Genomic DNA, 15,561 nt, shown 5'->3' with positions numbered 1-15,561 from the left:
GTTTAACTGCTTGGGGACAGGGTTTGAGATCTTTCAACGTAAGATAAACATGAAGTCATGTCACCACAGCTTACAGCACTGTCAAACATATAGGAAGCATGGTCTAATGGCTAGAGGCCTGTGATGGGATGGGCTATAGGAGACCCAGAGTCAATCCTGCTCCGCCACAAACATCCTGTGTGACCCTGGGCAAATCATTTAGCCTGTAAAATGAAGGTACAAGCCCTGCCCCACAAGGTCTCGTGAGGATAAATACATTAAGAATATGAGGTGCTCAGTGAGAGGGGCCACATAAGTACCTTTAGTAGGTAGAATATCACAAGAACAAATTATTGCTTGTGCCACAATTGAAGTTGTGCAAGCCGTACATTCATGGTGTTCTGGACGAGGTTGCTTTCCTCTTACTACAGCATAAGGGGAGATTGCATATATACATGTTGTGTGTGTGTGTGTGTGTGTGTGTGTGTGTGTGTAAAATATGTTTTAAGTGGCTATCACTTACAGTTAAGGTTCCCTAGACGTTTCCATTGTAGGCATCTGCTTTTGGTCACTCAGAATAATGCTTACTTATTAGATTGAAATTTTCTAGGCTTATTCACTGCTAAAGGTGAGTTTTCTTCAAAATGTCTATAAACAATAGTCAAGCACTTTCAAGCAAGGGGAGAGTGAAAAAAAATCCAATATTAAAATATTATGGCCTTTTCAGAGTCACCCTACCATCTATCTGATTTGATTCTTGAGATTTTGAAAAATTGCGCTTCACACGTGAGCAGTACATTTTTGGCTAGTAGTAATTTAAATGAGAATTGCAGAGCATACTAAGTGAAGGTAGAGTACATTATGCATATCTGTAGAAGGATATAGCTAGGTAATAAACTATACTGAATCATAGAATAGATTGTAGGACTGGAAGGGACCTCAAGAGGTCATTTAGTCCAGGCCCCTGCACTCATGGCAGGACTAAATCTTATCTAGACCATCCCCGACAGGCGTTTGTGAAGGTTGGTTGTAAATGAGGTGGGGGATGTGCAGTTTGTAGAAATTAATAATTTATTAAAAAGCAGTGAAATGTGTGTGATAATACCCAGAATATTGGTTCAGATAGTCTCAATCCACAAGTGCACAGATAAAAGAAGTGAGGCAAAGCTGAACAGCTCTGGATACTTTCCTGTGAATACGTTCATCTTGGACATACCCATTGCTATCCTTTGAATCTCATTGGAGTTACTGTTCCCTCTCTAATGATTTCTGGATGTGCTAAATATTGGTTAAATCTGAATCCCCGGCTGTAGTTTCAGTTTACCCCAAATGGATTCTAGCAGTGTCTCTTGCCTACACAAGCTCACTGTTAAGTGCTCCTGGAGATATTTTCAGTGCATAGTGTAGTCACAATGTGTCATATAATTTATCAAGACTCTAAACCTACATATTTGGAGCCCTTACAAGTGTATCCTGTTAGGGAGGATTTAAGAAGGAAGGAACATACCTTGGCTACATATACAATTTATGGCAACATGTACACATCTGTTTTTAGTTACACTTTTGACAATTAACTTGCCCCATCAGCTCTCAAGCAGAAGTAATAATAAATGGACATTTTTTTGAAAGGGCTAGCTGTGAGATTTGGGAAGTCTCTCTCCCCACATCCCATCCATATCACGGAGTCAGTACTCTTAATCCAACCATGCATATTAACGTAAATATTTTAAATTATTTAACTCCTCCCTCACCTCTCCAATGATGAACACACCACTTACAAATATATGTGAATGGAGCATGCCATTTTGTATTTCTACCTTTTACACTTGTAGCTGAGGAATTTTTTCAGTACAGCTGTAGACAATCAATGTACACAATTTCTGGGGGATTAACAAGTAGTATTTGGGGCAGCATGGAGCTATGTTGTTCCAGAAGGAGTGCCAGGACACCTTTTGGCCCTCAGGGGTCATTAAGGGAGTACTGTGTATGCTCCCCCTCAAGCCTGGCAGGCAGTGCTAGCCAGCGTGGAGCCATCCCATCTTCTCCCTGCCCCCTATGCAGAGGCTGGTGTCGGCAGCGCTGCTAGCCCTGAGTGCAAGGAGTCCCATTGTTGTTGCAGGATGGGGAGGCACTGCTTGTGCCCTCTGCCTCCATTTTGTGCCTATGCAAGGACAAGACCCAGAGTGGCCCCAAACATGCTTAGCAGCACACATGAGACATTCCTTGCAAGTTAAGGAGCAATTTCTTCTGTTCTCACATCTGTGTATCTCGTGTTGATTTCAGTGGGAGCTGTATGTGTGTATTCAAGGGCTTTGAGCCCTCCTTTGAGTCTTACCATGAAACATAATTTACAAAAGAAATTCCATGAGTTTACAAGGTAGAGGCTGGGCAGTACTCTGCTGATTACAACTAATTTTCAAATTGATAACTTGCTTTTCCCACAGCTGACCTGAGGCAACTCAATGTGAATGACTGCATAACAACAAAGGATTTCAGGCGAGGAATTTAGCAAGTCACTTAACACTGACTGTACAGTGTTAAGAAGAAGAGATTAAAAAAAAATAACTTTCTCATGAGGAGCATAGGCATGGAAGTAGTGACAGCGAAACTCAAAACCTTTACTTCAGAGTTTGGTCTCAAGCTTTCCAAGGTCAGATACTTGTAGCTTATTTGCACATTTGAGGCCTTACACTATGGCTCATGAACCATACTTCCAATTCAGCCTCTTACCTCAAGAGACTCTTGATCGTTCTGGTTGCGGAGTACTGGGGTATGTCTGCAAAGCAAAGAAAAACCTGCACCTGTCCCACGCTCACTGGGCTTGGGCTGCACGGCTGTTTCATTGCTGTGTAGACTTCTTGTCTTGGGCTGGTGCCCAGGCTCTAGGGACCTGTGGGTTGGGAGTGTCCCAAAGCCTGGGTCTAACCCGAGCCCAGAAGTCTATGCAGCAATGAAACAGCCCTGCAGCGCAAGCCCCGTGAGCCTGAGTTGGCTGGCCAGCCACGGGTTTTTCTTTGCTGTGTAAACAGACCCTTGCTAGCTCCTTTGAGTAGTTAGGGTATGGATTGCAGAGCTTTGGATAGGGAAGAGGGGAAAAGGGGACAAGTGTGGAGGATGGGGTAGAACAGAGCTGGCTGAAAATTTTCGAAAAATACTGGAAAATTTCAAACTCTCTTTTTTATCAAAAATGCTGCTGAAATTTTTCATTTACCAAAAGCTGAGTTTTCTGTAAACAACAAAATGGGATGTCTGTTTGAATAATGGTTTTGACTTAAAAAAAGTTGCAAAAAATCTTTGCAGGAAGCACAAACATTCAAATCAACTGCTTTTTGGACAAAAATCTCCATTTTGAAAAGCTCTCTTTCTAGAACCAGTCTTTTCATTCAGAAAATGCTGACCAACTCTAGTGTGGAAGAGTGTGTATCAACAGCCTTGTCAGTGAATGAGAGGGCAAAGAGGGTAAGAAATTTAAGGAATGTGGCTGTAAGCTCAACTGCTAGATAGGGCTTTCCATTTAGTGGCCAGTCAGTACTATATATAAGCACAGATGACTTTTCTGAAATAAAAATAACAAAAAATTAAAGCACTTACAGAAGCACTACAAATACTTTGGGCCAGATTCTGCTACCTTTCCTTGCACTGAGTAGCACTTCGCTTTAATAACTGTCCCCTTGAATTCAAAGCATCTAGTCACAGAGTATGGCCCTGATATTGTACCTATTGTGAGAGCAACTGCTTTGATTGCATATTGTCAGCTATATGATCGGAGCCAAAGGCTTGTAAGGGTACTGGAATCTGGTCCTTGCCTTATGATATCCTAATGTTACCAGAAAGGTCAAAAATAAATTACAGGGGCAGGAGGAATCTCCTTCCAAATTTTACTTTGTCTAAAGCTTGCACTTATGTAATGTTCCATACTTTAGTTTGATGTGACATGGATGGCATCCAATCTAAGTTTAATTAGAGAATGCTCCAACTATGATAATTATCTCCCTCTACTGACCTTTGTATCGGTTGTTTCCTTCCTCCATTATAGGGAGGAAATTACTAGGAGCCATTTTCCATCCCTCCTCTTCTTCCTGTGTGAAGAAAATATAGAATATCATTGTATTAATCACGAGATAGAGAGCCATTAAAAACACAGGGTGACAGTATAATGAAAAATGGGGTCACGTGTTGTTTTAATTCACAAGTGATTATCAAAAAGTTATTTGGTGAAAATTTGTTGGATAAGACCCCTGAACTAAATCATATTTTTCAAGCTGATCATATGGTGGAACTTCCTCCACAGAGATTGGGGCAGTTCATGTTCAAAACCAGTTGGGTCACACTAATTTAAAAGTTGTTAAACTACCTTGCTTTTGTAGTGTGGATGGGACCTTCGAGCATGGCAATCTATTTACCTTCCAATCATTTTTCTTCTTCACAATGTGCTAAGCACTTTGGTGTCATGAAATAAGGATTGCTTTTAAGCAATTAGAGGATTATTGTTTGAGGAAAAAAATGGGTTTTGAGAAGAGAAGTGTGCTGTGAAGGATCATAAAGGATATTGCAGGTACAGGGAATATGGCCTGGGAGACGGCATGGAGGTGATTTTGGGGCAAAAGAAGAAAGGAGGCATGAAAGAATTTTAATCAGTAGAGTGCATGACTTGACAAGGAGGTGGTGAGGACTGGCTGGAGGGGTATGCTGAAGAATAATGCAAGCAAGAGGATTCAAGGGTGGAACTCAAATTCTCTGCTGCTTCTGCTGCACTTCCACCTTCTGCAGGGGCTGAGATTTCTGGGGCCCATATCTGGATCTCCTGCAGTATGCGATATACTGCATTTAGACTATCAGGCCAGCCCTGTTGCATTGCTTTTAATTTTTTAAGTCAAACTTTTTACACAAAATGACATTTAGATGATTAGAAGTTGCATTTATAACAGACATACATTTATATTTTGTTCATGACACAAATATTGCTGTGAAGCATGAAAACTCAATCGCTCCCCATTAATTTATTTAGCCAGTGAACATCATAGCGCATGTATATTCATTATTTCTTTTATCCTTAGGAATAAGCAAAGCAGTCATTTTGATGGCTAATGTCACTGATTTTATACGTTGAAGTAAAGAGTATTTCTATGCCAATACAGTTCAAATATACAACATATTGAAATAGATTTTTTTTTTCAAAATAATTAAGTATATAGAGAACAGCTCCAATAAATATGGGCCTAAATTCTACATTAGCAGTCAGTGTTTTTCATACAGTGTTAGAAAGATAAAGGAATTCTTTTCTTGATATTTTCCCTACATTCAGATGATAGAATAGCTGAGTCAGTGTAGTGTGAACTGTGGTGGGGCACCTTGAACCGGTAATACCAGTTTTAATCCAGCCACAGATACGGGGGTAACAGCTGGATGAACACTAAGCATGTGTTTGAATCTTTCCACAGACTGATCTGCATTCGGAAATCCACACTTCGAGGCTGTGAAGAATCTGAATTGATATCCACAGTGCTGTTTGGCTACATTTGCCTGATCACAGTGAAGAGGTTCTGCCTGTGGATCTCCTTGATGGCAGAATGTTGCTTTAAACTCAATATGGCTGGATGAAATTTGCAGAGAGATCACCACCATATTTATGTCTTACGAGCAGGGGTCAGTACACAGTATATTACTATATTAACTTGTTCCAAATGGTTCAACATATGTCTTGAAAAGTCGCAGAAATAAAAGGCTTGTGAAGAGAGATTATATTGTGCTAGGTTTCTGTTATTTCTTTCTTAGTACCCAATGGGAAACCACATCAACACTTAACAGGGAAGAAAATGAAGTTACTTTGATATCAAATGCATATTTCTAAAGATCACTATCAGACTTAAGGAATATTTAAATCTCCTTCTGGGATCATAATGTTGTTTTCTTAAAAAACTGAACTAGGAACAAGGCCTTGTTTGACTGCGTCACTATGACTTATAGCCTACACTTATTTTAACAAGGTCCTTCTGTTAGAACTTTTCAGAATACTTCTGAACCATTCCAAGATGATTTTTTTTCAGTATTACAAGCAGGGAATAATGTTCTCTTTGTTCTATCTCAATGAGCCACAGAACACCTGATAATAATGGCCTTGATTATTACTTTACAGAGGCTGGGGCATCAGAAGAGAGGAGAGCTACAAAAAATTGTAAAGCCCCCATAGTTCTGTACTGTTGTTTCTTCACAGATCTTCAAAATTTCATACCAAGACTCAACTAGAGCTGTGAGAGGACAGTGACACATTTTTGGTATTGCTGTTTATCTACTGAGGGATACAAAGCAATCACCTTACCTCATGAAAGACTGGAAAGTTGGGTTTTTAAGTCAGGGGAGTGAATTTCACTGCAATCTTTGAAGCTCAGATCTAGCTCAGAATGTTCAGTGGATCTGAAGCTATTTCCTCCTGACCTTTTCCTGGGTGACTTAAAAACTGAAGTATTGTTAGGTTACATTTTTGCAGCATGTGTGGAAGGACCCAGGACACAGACATACTAGGGCTTTGTTTTGGGAGGGCCATTTAGGAAGAATGGGGGAATTAGAAGCAAGGCCTCAGTTAGCAGTACAAGGACATATTGGTAAATGCTTCTCAGGCTGAAGGGAACTGCTTAATATCCTAGATTGCATGGCTCTATATGATATCGTCATTTAACCAGTGTAATTCTAATAATGCCTTTAAACCCTCACTTAGGTAGAGATATACAATGACTGTTAGTTGATTCTTCTCTTAGGGCTATATTGTGTCCTGCACTGAGGGGAAGGGCAGTGCAGAGGTGCTCTGTACCAGTGTGAATCAGTGGAGGCATTCTGACTTAGTAACGCAGGATGCAGCGGGTATCCTGATAGCTCAGTAGTCCTGGAAGGAGCAGTAGGGGATGGGCCATAGATCTACCCTTCACCTATTGAAGTCTAGTACAGCTATTGAGGCTGTACTTTCCTGGTGCTTGTGTAAAATCATAGAATCATAGAATATCAGGGTTGGAAGGGACCTCAGGAGGTCATCTAGTCCAACCCCCTGCTCAAAGCAGGACCAATCCCCAACTAAATGATCCCAGCCAGGCCTTTGTCAAGCCTGATCTTTAAAACCTCTAAGGAAGGAGATTCCACCACCTCCCTAGGTAACGCATTCCAGTGCTTCACCACCCTCCTAGTGAAAAAGTTTTTCCTAATATCCAACCTAAACCTCCCCCACTACAACTTGAGACCATTACTCCTTGTTCTGTCATCTGCTACCACTGAGAACAGTCTAGATCCATCCTCTTTGGAACCCCCTTTCAGGTAGGTGGTGATGTGCAGGGGCAGAAGTTGAGGAAGGTTACTTATATCCTCTCACAGCTACTATCCCTTTGTAATTAGTTGTTCAATATGAGTCTACAAGAGTTTGAGAAAATGTACTTTTGCTGCTTCTTGCAGATAAAAACTCATTTGAAAAATTACCTTAGGTGGAGGTTATATAACATTTAAAGTTCTTCAGACCATCCACTTAGTATCTTTGACATACAAAGTCAGCTACCTACAATATACTGTAAATGGATGATCCCACGTTACAGTGTCAGAATCTGATAACCTCTAAATTAGAAAGATTGATACTTATTTATTTCACTTAGTTTAGTCTCGTGGCCAGCTGTTTCTATTGTTTCAGACAGCTTGATGGACATTGCCTAAGAAACCCTAGTCTTCATGTTATGTGAGTGTCCCACAGTTAGAGCTAAACATATAACTTCTCTTCAGAAGACTTTACAGTGAGGGAATGTCTGGGCCTCAAGAGTCCCCTCCTCCTAACACTCAGTGATAATGATCACTAAAAGATTAAAGATTAATGGTATCTACAAAAAACAAAAATACTCTAGAAAGTTCACAAGCAACAAAAGTTGCTGTTACAGCAAAAGTCAAAAATTCTGATTGCGCAGCATGATTTAGAATTAAGACAATGCAGCTAAAATCCATCACAACCTTGTGGTTGGCATATCATTTGTCTGGTGTGTTCTTCCATGAACCTGCTATTGAAAAAAGCTCATTGGAGCAACAGAATCTCAACCTTTCAAAGCCTTCAGGGAGGATAGCTTTCTAGTAGTTTTGTTAGCAAAAACATAAATTTGGCCTACAAACAACTTGAGGTGAAAAGAGCTCATACTTTAGGGTCATTTTAAGTAAGTGAATTGAAAAAACATGGCCACTATCTACAGAATCGCAAAACACTGGTTTAAATTATAAAATAAATGGTTTTCAGATAGTAAATTGTACTTAAAAATTAGTCTGAAATATAAGCAAGTGTGCAGATTGGATTGGTAAAATGTTAGCTTCAGGGAGAGAGTTTGCCTGTTTCACAGTGTTTGGATACATAAGGGCAGGCAGAATGCTGGTCTTTCCACCTCTTGAGTGAAAGGGTGTTGGTGGCTAACTTTGCCCAGTAATCCATGCTCCGAAGAGGTCATGCTTGGGTGATAGCCAGCATTCTGTCATCTGCACACCAAGGGTATGTCTACGCTGCAGTTAGACACCCCTGGCTAGCCCGTGCCATCTGACTCAAGCTTGTGGAACTAGGATTAAGGGGCTGTTTAGTTTGTAGCATAGGTGTTTGGACTTGGACTGGAGCCTGAGCTCTGGGACCCCTCCCACCTGGCAGGATCCTAGAGCCTGGGCTCTGGCCCAAGCCTGAATGTCTATACCCAGTGCTTAATTTGTTATGAAAGAGGTGCTGGGGCTCAGCAATATTTTTACATTCATAACTGATGCAGCAAGCCCAGCAGTGCCAGGACTATGAACTGCGAAGCCTAGAGGTCCTGAGGCTCAGTCCTGGCAAGCCCTGGCACAAATTAAGCACTGTCTATACCACAGTTAAACAGTTCCTTAGCCCGAATCCTGCAAGCCTGAGTTAGTTAACATTGGCCAGCAGCAGGTTTGGAATAGCAGTATAGATATACCCAAAGAGGCCTGTGCTTGGTGGAGAACACATCATACTTAAAGCATTGTAACAGCCTCTAAGCATATTCTTTCCCATCCATACCCCTGGAGCCAATCCTCCCACATCAACATTCCACAGGCAAATGTCCTCCAGCTATTGCCACAGATACAGGCAGCTTCACAAACCCCCACCCCAAGCCTCTGGTTTTGGAAGCCTAAATAATGTCTCCATGGCCATCAAACTTAGACAAAGTAAGATGCATGAGGATCTCATCCACTTCCAACCCTCCTGTAAGTGAGGCTGAAGCAATGGTGGCAAGTCAAGTTTGTCTACACGCGGAAACCCAGTGATGCCACATGGTTTGCACAGGCCTGAAGCTTACGCTGCTTTAACAAACTACTGAACAAATTCACATTTTAAAATGCCTTACAGTATCCGTCTTTCCTTTTTTCTCTTTTCCTTTCCCTTTTTCTTTCCCTTTCTTCTTCTTTTTTCCTTTTTCTTTTTTCCCCTTTTCTTTGTTTTTTTTCTTTAGAGCTCCTTCTTCTTCTTTAGCAGCCAGCTCAGCAGCAACCTGGGAGAGAGTCAAAGTAACACATACCATTATCTTTATGTTTTTAAATATAAGGAATATTAAAGTATAGGAAGCAGGATAAGGGATGTTTCTGCCTACTTGAAATACATTTTCACTTTCAGAATGGGCCATGATTTGATATTTCTCTCCGTCCTTCAGTTTCACATTCTTGTGCTTTTTTCATTATTTAATCTCTATTTTCAAAAAGTCACCCATTGCTAAATGGCTGTTAGTTAGTATAAATTGACTGATTTTATTTATTTTACACATCAAAAATGTAATGGTAAGCACTCAGTCTGTGCTCTGGACACCTACCTCAATGGTTAAAACCACAAAATCAGCAAATGATTTCCCATAAATGTAACCACCTCAACCCACTCCCTTTACAACAGCCTTGGAGAAGAGAGGTAAAAGATGGGTTTTGTAGTGTGCCCAGAAGGCTACCACATCTAGGTTTTGGCAGACCCAGGGGGTTGAGAGAGCAAGTTCTAAAGCACAGCACCACTCACTGAGAACACCCTGCCTGGCGCTCCCTTTCATTTACACTGAGGAAGCTCCAGCTCGAGAACTTCTGTTTATATCAGCGATGGCAATATACTGTAGAAGAGGGGTGATTTCTGAGGTAACTAGGTCCCAAACCATTCAGGGCTTTATAGACTGAAACATCTTGAATTCCACCCAGAGCCATAACATATCAGTGGGCCCAGAAGCAAGAAAAAGATGCATAGACCCCTTCTAGTCTTGGACTCGCCTCAGAATCTGGCTCAGTGTTTCCAAAGCAGATTGGTTTTATATAGATGGATTTTGAGATGTTTCCTTCAGGGATGTAGTGGATGTCTAGCTTCAACATCTGGCTGAATATTGGAAATGGTATTTGTCTGAAGCCAAACACTATATAGGACTGTAAACTCAGAGGTCCAGATTGTCAACTGGTATAGCTCTGTTAAAATCAATAGAGCCAATTTCTGACAGCTAAGGACTTGGCTCATTATATTTTACTAGTTGTAAAGGTGTTGGGTTCTTTGTTTCTTTATGCCATTCTCTCTCCCCTTGCCCCCTTTTATTTCCCACTCTTATGCATACGTTTTATATGCAACTCTTTGCCTTCTAAATCATTCTTTCTATGAGTCTCTCTCTCCCTTTATATTTTCTTTCCTGTCCCCATGTTTTTCATTTTTAATAGTTCCTCTTCCCCACTCCCCTATATTTATTTCTTTACTGGTTCTGAGTACCCTCCATACTCCCTTCATCCCCCTATTTGAACTCTCAGGTGAAAAAGGGGCATCTGGCCCGTGCTTTCCGAGCTGAACTCCCAGAGACGCCAGGAATCATTTGAGGCCTTGCCTCAGGCTTGCCCCGGACAATCACCTCGCTTGTTTTCTCCATCTTGACAGTGTTCCTACTGTCCAGTGTAAATTGGTGGAGGTCATGGCTTTCTAATCTGGTTGTTACAACTCTTCTGCAGTGTGCTGAAATCTAGGACTGCTGCTCATTCCAAAAATACATTGTTCCAAAGCGTCTTACAAGGCACTTTACAATGTGTCATCCTAGACTTCTGTCAGCTGCAGCTACTTTTTGGCTTCAAATAGGTATTGAAAAACTGACTTGCTATAGCTAAATAGAATAATTTCATCCAAAATTCAACTAAATACTTGCAAAACCAAATTCTGATACAGCCATACATGTACAGTAGGAGTAGGATATGCTAAAGAAAGGGCAACCACAAACAAAGAGTAACTATTAATGGAATGCTGTCAGATTGGAAGGAGGTCTCAAGGAGTGATCTGTTCTGAGTCTGGTGTTATTTAATATTTTTATTAATGACCTGGATGTAGGAATAGAGAGCATCCTGATCAAATCAGCAGATGACACAAAGCTGCGGTGTGGGGGTGGAGTATGGGGAGGGGAGGTTGCAAACACTTAAGAGGATAGAGTTAAAATTCAAAGGGATCTTGATAAATTGGAGAACTGGGCTATGGACAAGAAAGTGAAATTCAAAAAGGACAAAGACACTTTGTGCATTTGGTTTTTCTTCCCTAATATAGAATGGGGGATATCAGGCTTGGCAGCAGCACTGCTAAGAAGGATCTGAGAGTTGTGGTGGATCACAATCTCAACATGAGTCAGCAATGTCATGCTGTTGTGAAAAAAGCAAATGCAATTTTGGGTTGCATTAACAGAGGCAAGTCATGGGAGCTGATAGTACTGCTCCACTCGGCGCTGGTTAGGCCTCAGCTAAAGTACTGTGTCCAGTTTTGGTAAATAATGTCTAGAAAGGATATAGAGAAACTGGAAAGGATCCAGAATTGAGTGACAAGGATGATCAAAAGGAGTTGGCAGATGTGATTGCAGAGCCATTGGCCATTATCTTTGAAAACTCATTGTGATCGGGGAAGGTCCTGGACGACTGGAAAAAGGCTAATGTAGTGCCCATCTTTAAAAAAGGGAAGAAGGAGGATCCTGGGAACTACAGGCCAGTCAGCCTCACCTCAGTCCCTGGAAAAATCATGGAGCAGGTCCTCAAGGAATCAATTCTGAAGCACTTAGAGGAGAGGAAAGTGATCAGGAACAGTCAGCATGGATTCACCAAGGGCAAGTCATGCCTGACTAATCTAATTGCCTTCTATGACAAGATAACTGGCTCTGTGGATGAGGGGAAAGCAGTGGATGTGTTATTCCTTGACTTTAGCAAAGCTTTTGACATGGTCTCCCACAGTATTCTTGCCAGTAAGTTAAAGAAGTATGGGCTGGATGAATGGACTATAAAGTGGATAGAAAGCTGGCTAGATTGTCGGGCTCAATGGGTAGTGATCAATGGCTCCATGTCTAGATGGCAGCCGGTATCAAGCGGAGTGCCCCAAGGGTCGGTCCTGGGGCCGTTTTGTTCAGTATCTTCATTAATGATCTGGAGGATGGTGTGGATTGCACCCTCAGCAAGTTTGCAGATGACACTAAACTGGGAGGAGAGGTAGATACGTTGGAGGGTAGGGATAGGATACAGAGGGCCCTAGACAAATTAGAGGATTGGGCCAAAAGAAATCTGATGAGGTTCAACAAGGACAAGTGCAGAGTCCTGCACTTAGGAGGGAAGAATCCCATGCACCGCTACAGACTAGGGACCAAATGGCTCGGCAGCAGTTCTGCAGAAAAGGATCTAGGGGTTACAGTGGACGAGAAACTGGATATGAGTCAACAGTGTGCCGTTGTTGCCAAGAAGGCCAATGGCATTTTGGGATGTATATGTAGGGGCATTTCCAGCAGATCGAGGGACGTGATCGTTCCCCTCTATTTGACATTGGTGAGGCCTCATCTGGAGTACTGTGTCCAGTTTTGGGCCCCACACTAGAAGAAGGATGTGGAAAAATTGCAAAGAGTCCAGCGGAGGGCAACAAAAATGATTAGGGGACTGGAACACATGACTTATGAGGAGAGGCTGAGGGAACTGGGATTGTTTAGTCTGTGGAAGAGAAGAATGAGGGGGGATTTGATAGCTGCTTTCAACTACCTGAAAGGGGGTTCCAAAGAGGATGGATCTAGACTGTTCTCAGTGGTACCAGATGACAGAACGAGGAGTAATGGTCTCAAGTTGCAGTGGGGGAGGTTTAGGTTGGATATTAGGAAAAACTTTTTCACTAGGAGGGTGGTGAAACCCTGGAATGCGTTACCTAGGGAGGTGGTGGAATCTCCTTCCTTAGAAGTTTTTAAGATCAGGCTTGAGAAAGCAAAGCCCTGGCTGGGATTATTTAGTTGGGGATTGGTCCTGCTTTGAGCAGGAAGTTGGACTAGATGACCTCCTGAGGTTCCTTCCAACCCTGATATTCTATGATTCTATGAAAAGGATGGAATGCAAGCAATATGAGCAAAGGTTATATTTAATTTGGAAAAGAGGCCTATATGTGGGGGACATGATAGTGGTCTTCAAATATGTAAAAAGCTGCCATAAAGAGACAGAGAAAAATTATTCTCTCTTGCCACAGAGGGCAGGACAAGAGGGAATGGGTTCAAACTACACCATGGAAGATTTACATTAAATCTCAGGAAAAACTTCCTAACTGTAAGAACAGTAAGACAATGGGACAAACTATGTAGGGAAGTAATGGAAGCTCCTTCATTGGAGGTTTTCAAAAGAAGGTTGAATAACCATCTGTCTTGGATGGTTTAGACACAACAAATCCTGCATCTTGGCATGGGGTTCGACTTGATAACACCTGCAGTCCCTTCTAACCCTATAGTTCTATAATTTTATGATTCTAAGGGAAAAAACAGGAAAAACGAGGAATCCTAATAGGAAGTACGAAAGACAGGTTCATACACAAATGCATCCTAAGAGAGGGTATTAAGGCTCAAATTTGTCAAGGAAAAGCAGGTTATTTCAAAGTGAACAAACATATGAGTCATCACAATCAAGCATTTATTTGCAGTGGTCTTGCTTTTTTTGTTTGCAACATAGGTAATGTAAGCTAGTCCCTTATAACAAGACTAGGGTGACTATACATCCCAGTACAAAGGGCTTTGTCTTATATATGCCTGAAAAAAAAAGCGTCCTGATTTTTCACACTTGCTATCTGGTCACCCTAAACAGGACTAGCATGAAACTCAAAGGAAGAAGATGACATTTCCCATCATGAATGGTAATGTCCCAGATGGCTGGAACTGTATAGAATGTTAGAATAATACTTATAGACCAGGGATCAGCAACCTTTGGCACGTGGCCCATCAGGGAAAGACACTGGTGGGCTGGGATGGTTTGTTTACCTGCAGCGTCCACAGGTTCGGCCGATCGCAGCTCCCACTGGCCGCGGTTCACCGTCCCCAGCCAGTGGGGGCTGAGGGAAGCAGCGCTGGCTGAGGGATGTGCTGGCCGCTGCTTCCCGCAGTCTCCATTGGCAGGGGACAGCGAACCATGGCCAGTGGGAGCTGCAATCAGCTGAACCTATGGACACTGCAGGTAAACAAATCGTTCCGGCACGTCAGCGGCTTTCCCTGATAGGCTGTGTGCCAAAGGTTGCCGATTCCTATTATAGATAATGTTGGAGATTTACTTCTCATGTCAGGTAACCAGTGGTAATGATGAAATACAAGCTCTGTGACACTGATGTTTAATTGCAAAAATACATTTTAAAAATGCTGACAACACAGGAAAAAATAAAATAGGGAAGACAGAATATTTCTAAGGCTAAAACAAACATATATAACAGTAAAATATATTTTCTGAAGAATGCCTTTTAAAGATGCATTAAAGATCTCACAGCGGAAAGAAAGGGAGGAAAATAGACATGGCTATACATTGCAGTCATTGGAATCTCATTAGCGGATTTCCCCAAGCATTCAGTATCTTACATTTAATTAAATATGGTAATTTAAACCCCAAGCACCATTCAGTCATATCTTGCGTTTATAAGCAGTGAAGCATTTCATTCTTCTGGATAGATTAACAGAATGACTAGAGTTCAAAATGGGTGTTTATTGTCCCAGCTGGGCTGTTGTATCCAAAACCAACAGAGGTACTCAATATTTCTTCCTAACTGAAGTGGTAGTACGATTCCAGAAGTCCAAACTACTTCCACCTCCTCTGACTGATAACTAAAGGAGGGGGAGAGAAAACCTTTTGTAGTGATAATCACCCATTTTTTCATGGTTTGTGTGTATAAAACATCATCTATATTTTCCACAGTATGCATCCGATGAAGTGAGCTGTAGCTCACGAAAGCTTATGCTCAGATAAATTGGTTAGTCTCTAAGGTGCCACAAGTACTCCTTTTCTTTTTTCTTGAAATGTTTTAGATTGTCCTTCCACTTCTGATGTTGCCAAGGCCTCCTCTTCTGGGATTGATGCTGGAAACCTGAAAACACCAGGTAAGGTTTCTGATACTTGATAGAAGATATTGATTCAGGCCAGAAAAGAAAGACAGAAGTAGTCCCAGAAACCTAGAGGCACATTTTTCTTAGTGTCTTGTCCATTTTGAAGCTGAAAAGACCTTCCCTTTCTAATAGGAGGTCCTCCACACAGGCCTAAAGGCCTTGACTACTCAGGTTGCATCAGTTTTAATTAAAATAAATATTTAAATTGCTGTAGTTA

The 15,561-nt window shown here is 41.6% G+C and overlaps 1 protein-coding gene across 2 annotated transcripts in view; it reads right to left on the bottom strand.

The window, feature by feature from the left end:
• DRC11 (dynein regulatory complex subunit 11) overlaps positions 1 to 15,561 on the bottom strand; it is a 158,091-nt gene that overhangs the window by 52,714 nt on the left and 89,816 nt on the right. For both annotated transcript variants that reach the window (XM_073306791.1, XM_073306792.1), the window contains exons 8-9: positions 9,339 to 9,482; positions 3,983 to 4,058 (exon numbers count right to left, since the gene is read on the bottom strand). In XM_073306791.1, the coding sequence (XP_073162892.1) occupies positions 3,983 to 4,058; positions 9,339 to 9,482 (220 nt within the window). The remainder of the gene's footprint in view (positions 1 to 3,982; positions 4,059 to 9,338; positions 9,483 to 15,561) is intronic.

The sequence above is a fragment of the Lepidochelys kempii genome, chromosome 11, assembly GCF_965140265.1.
Source record: "Lepidochelys kempii isolate rLepKem1 chromosome 11, rLepKem1.hap2, whole genome shotgun sequence".
Taxonomy (NCBI): Eukaryota; Metazoa; Chordata; order Testudines; family Cheloniidae; genus Lepidochelys; species Lepidochelys kempii.
Note: the sequence above shows the minus strand (reverse complement) of the source record. Positions and strands in the feature narration are given on the sequence as shown.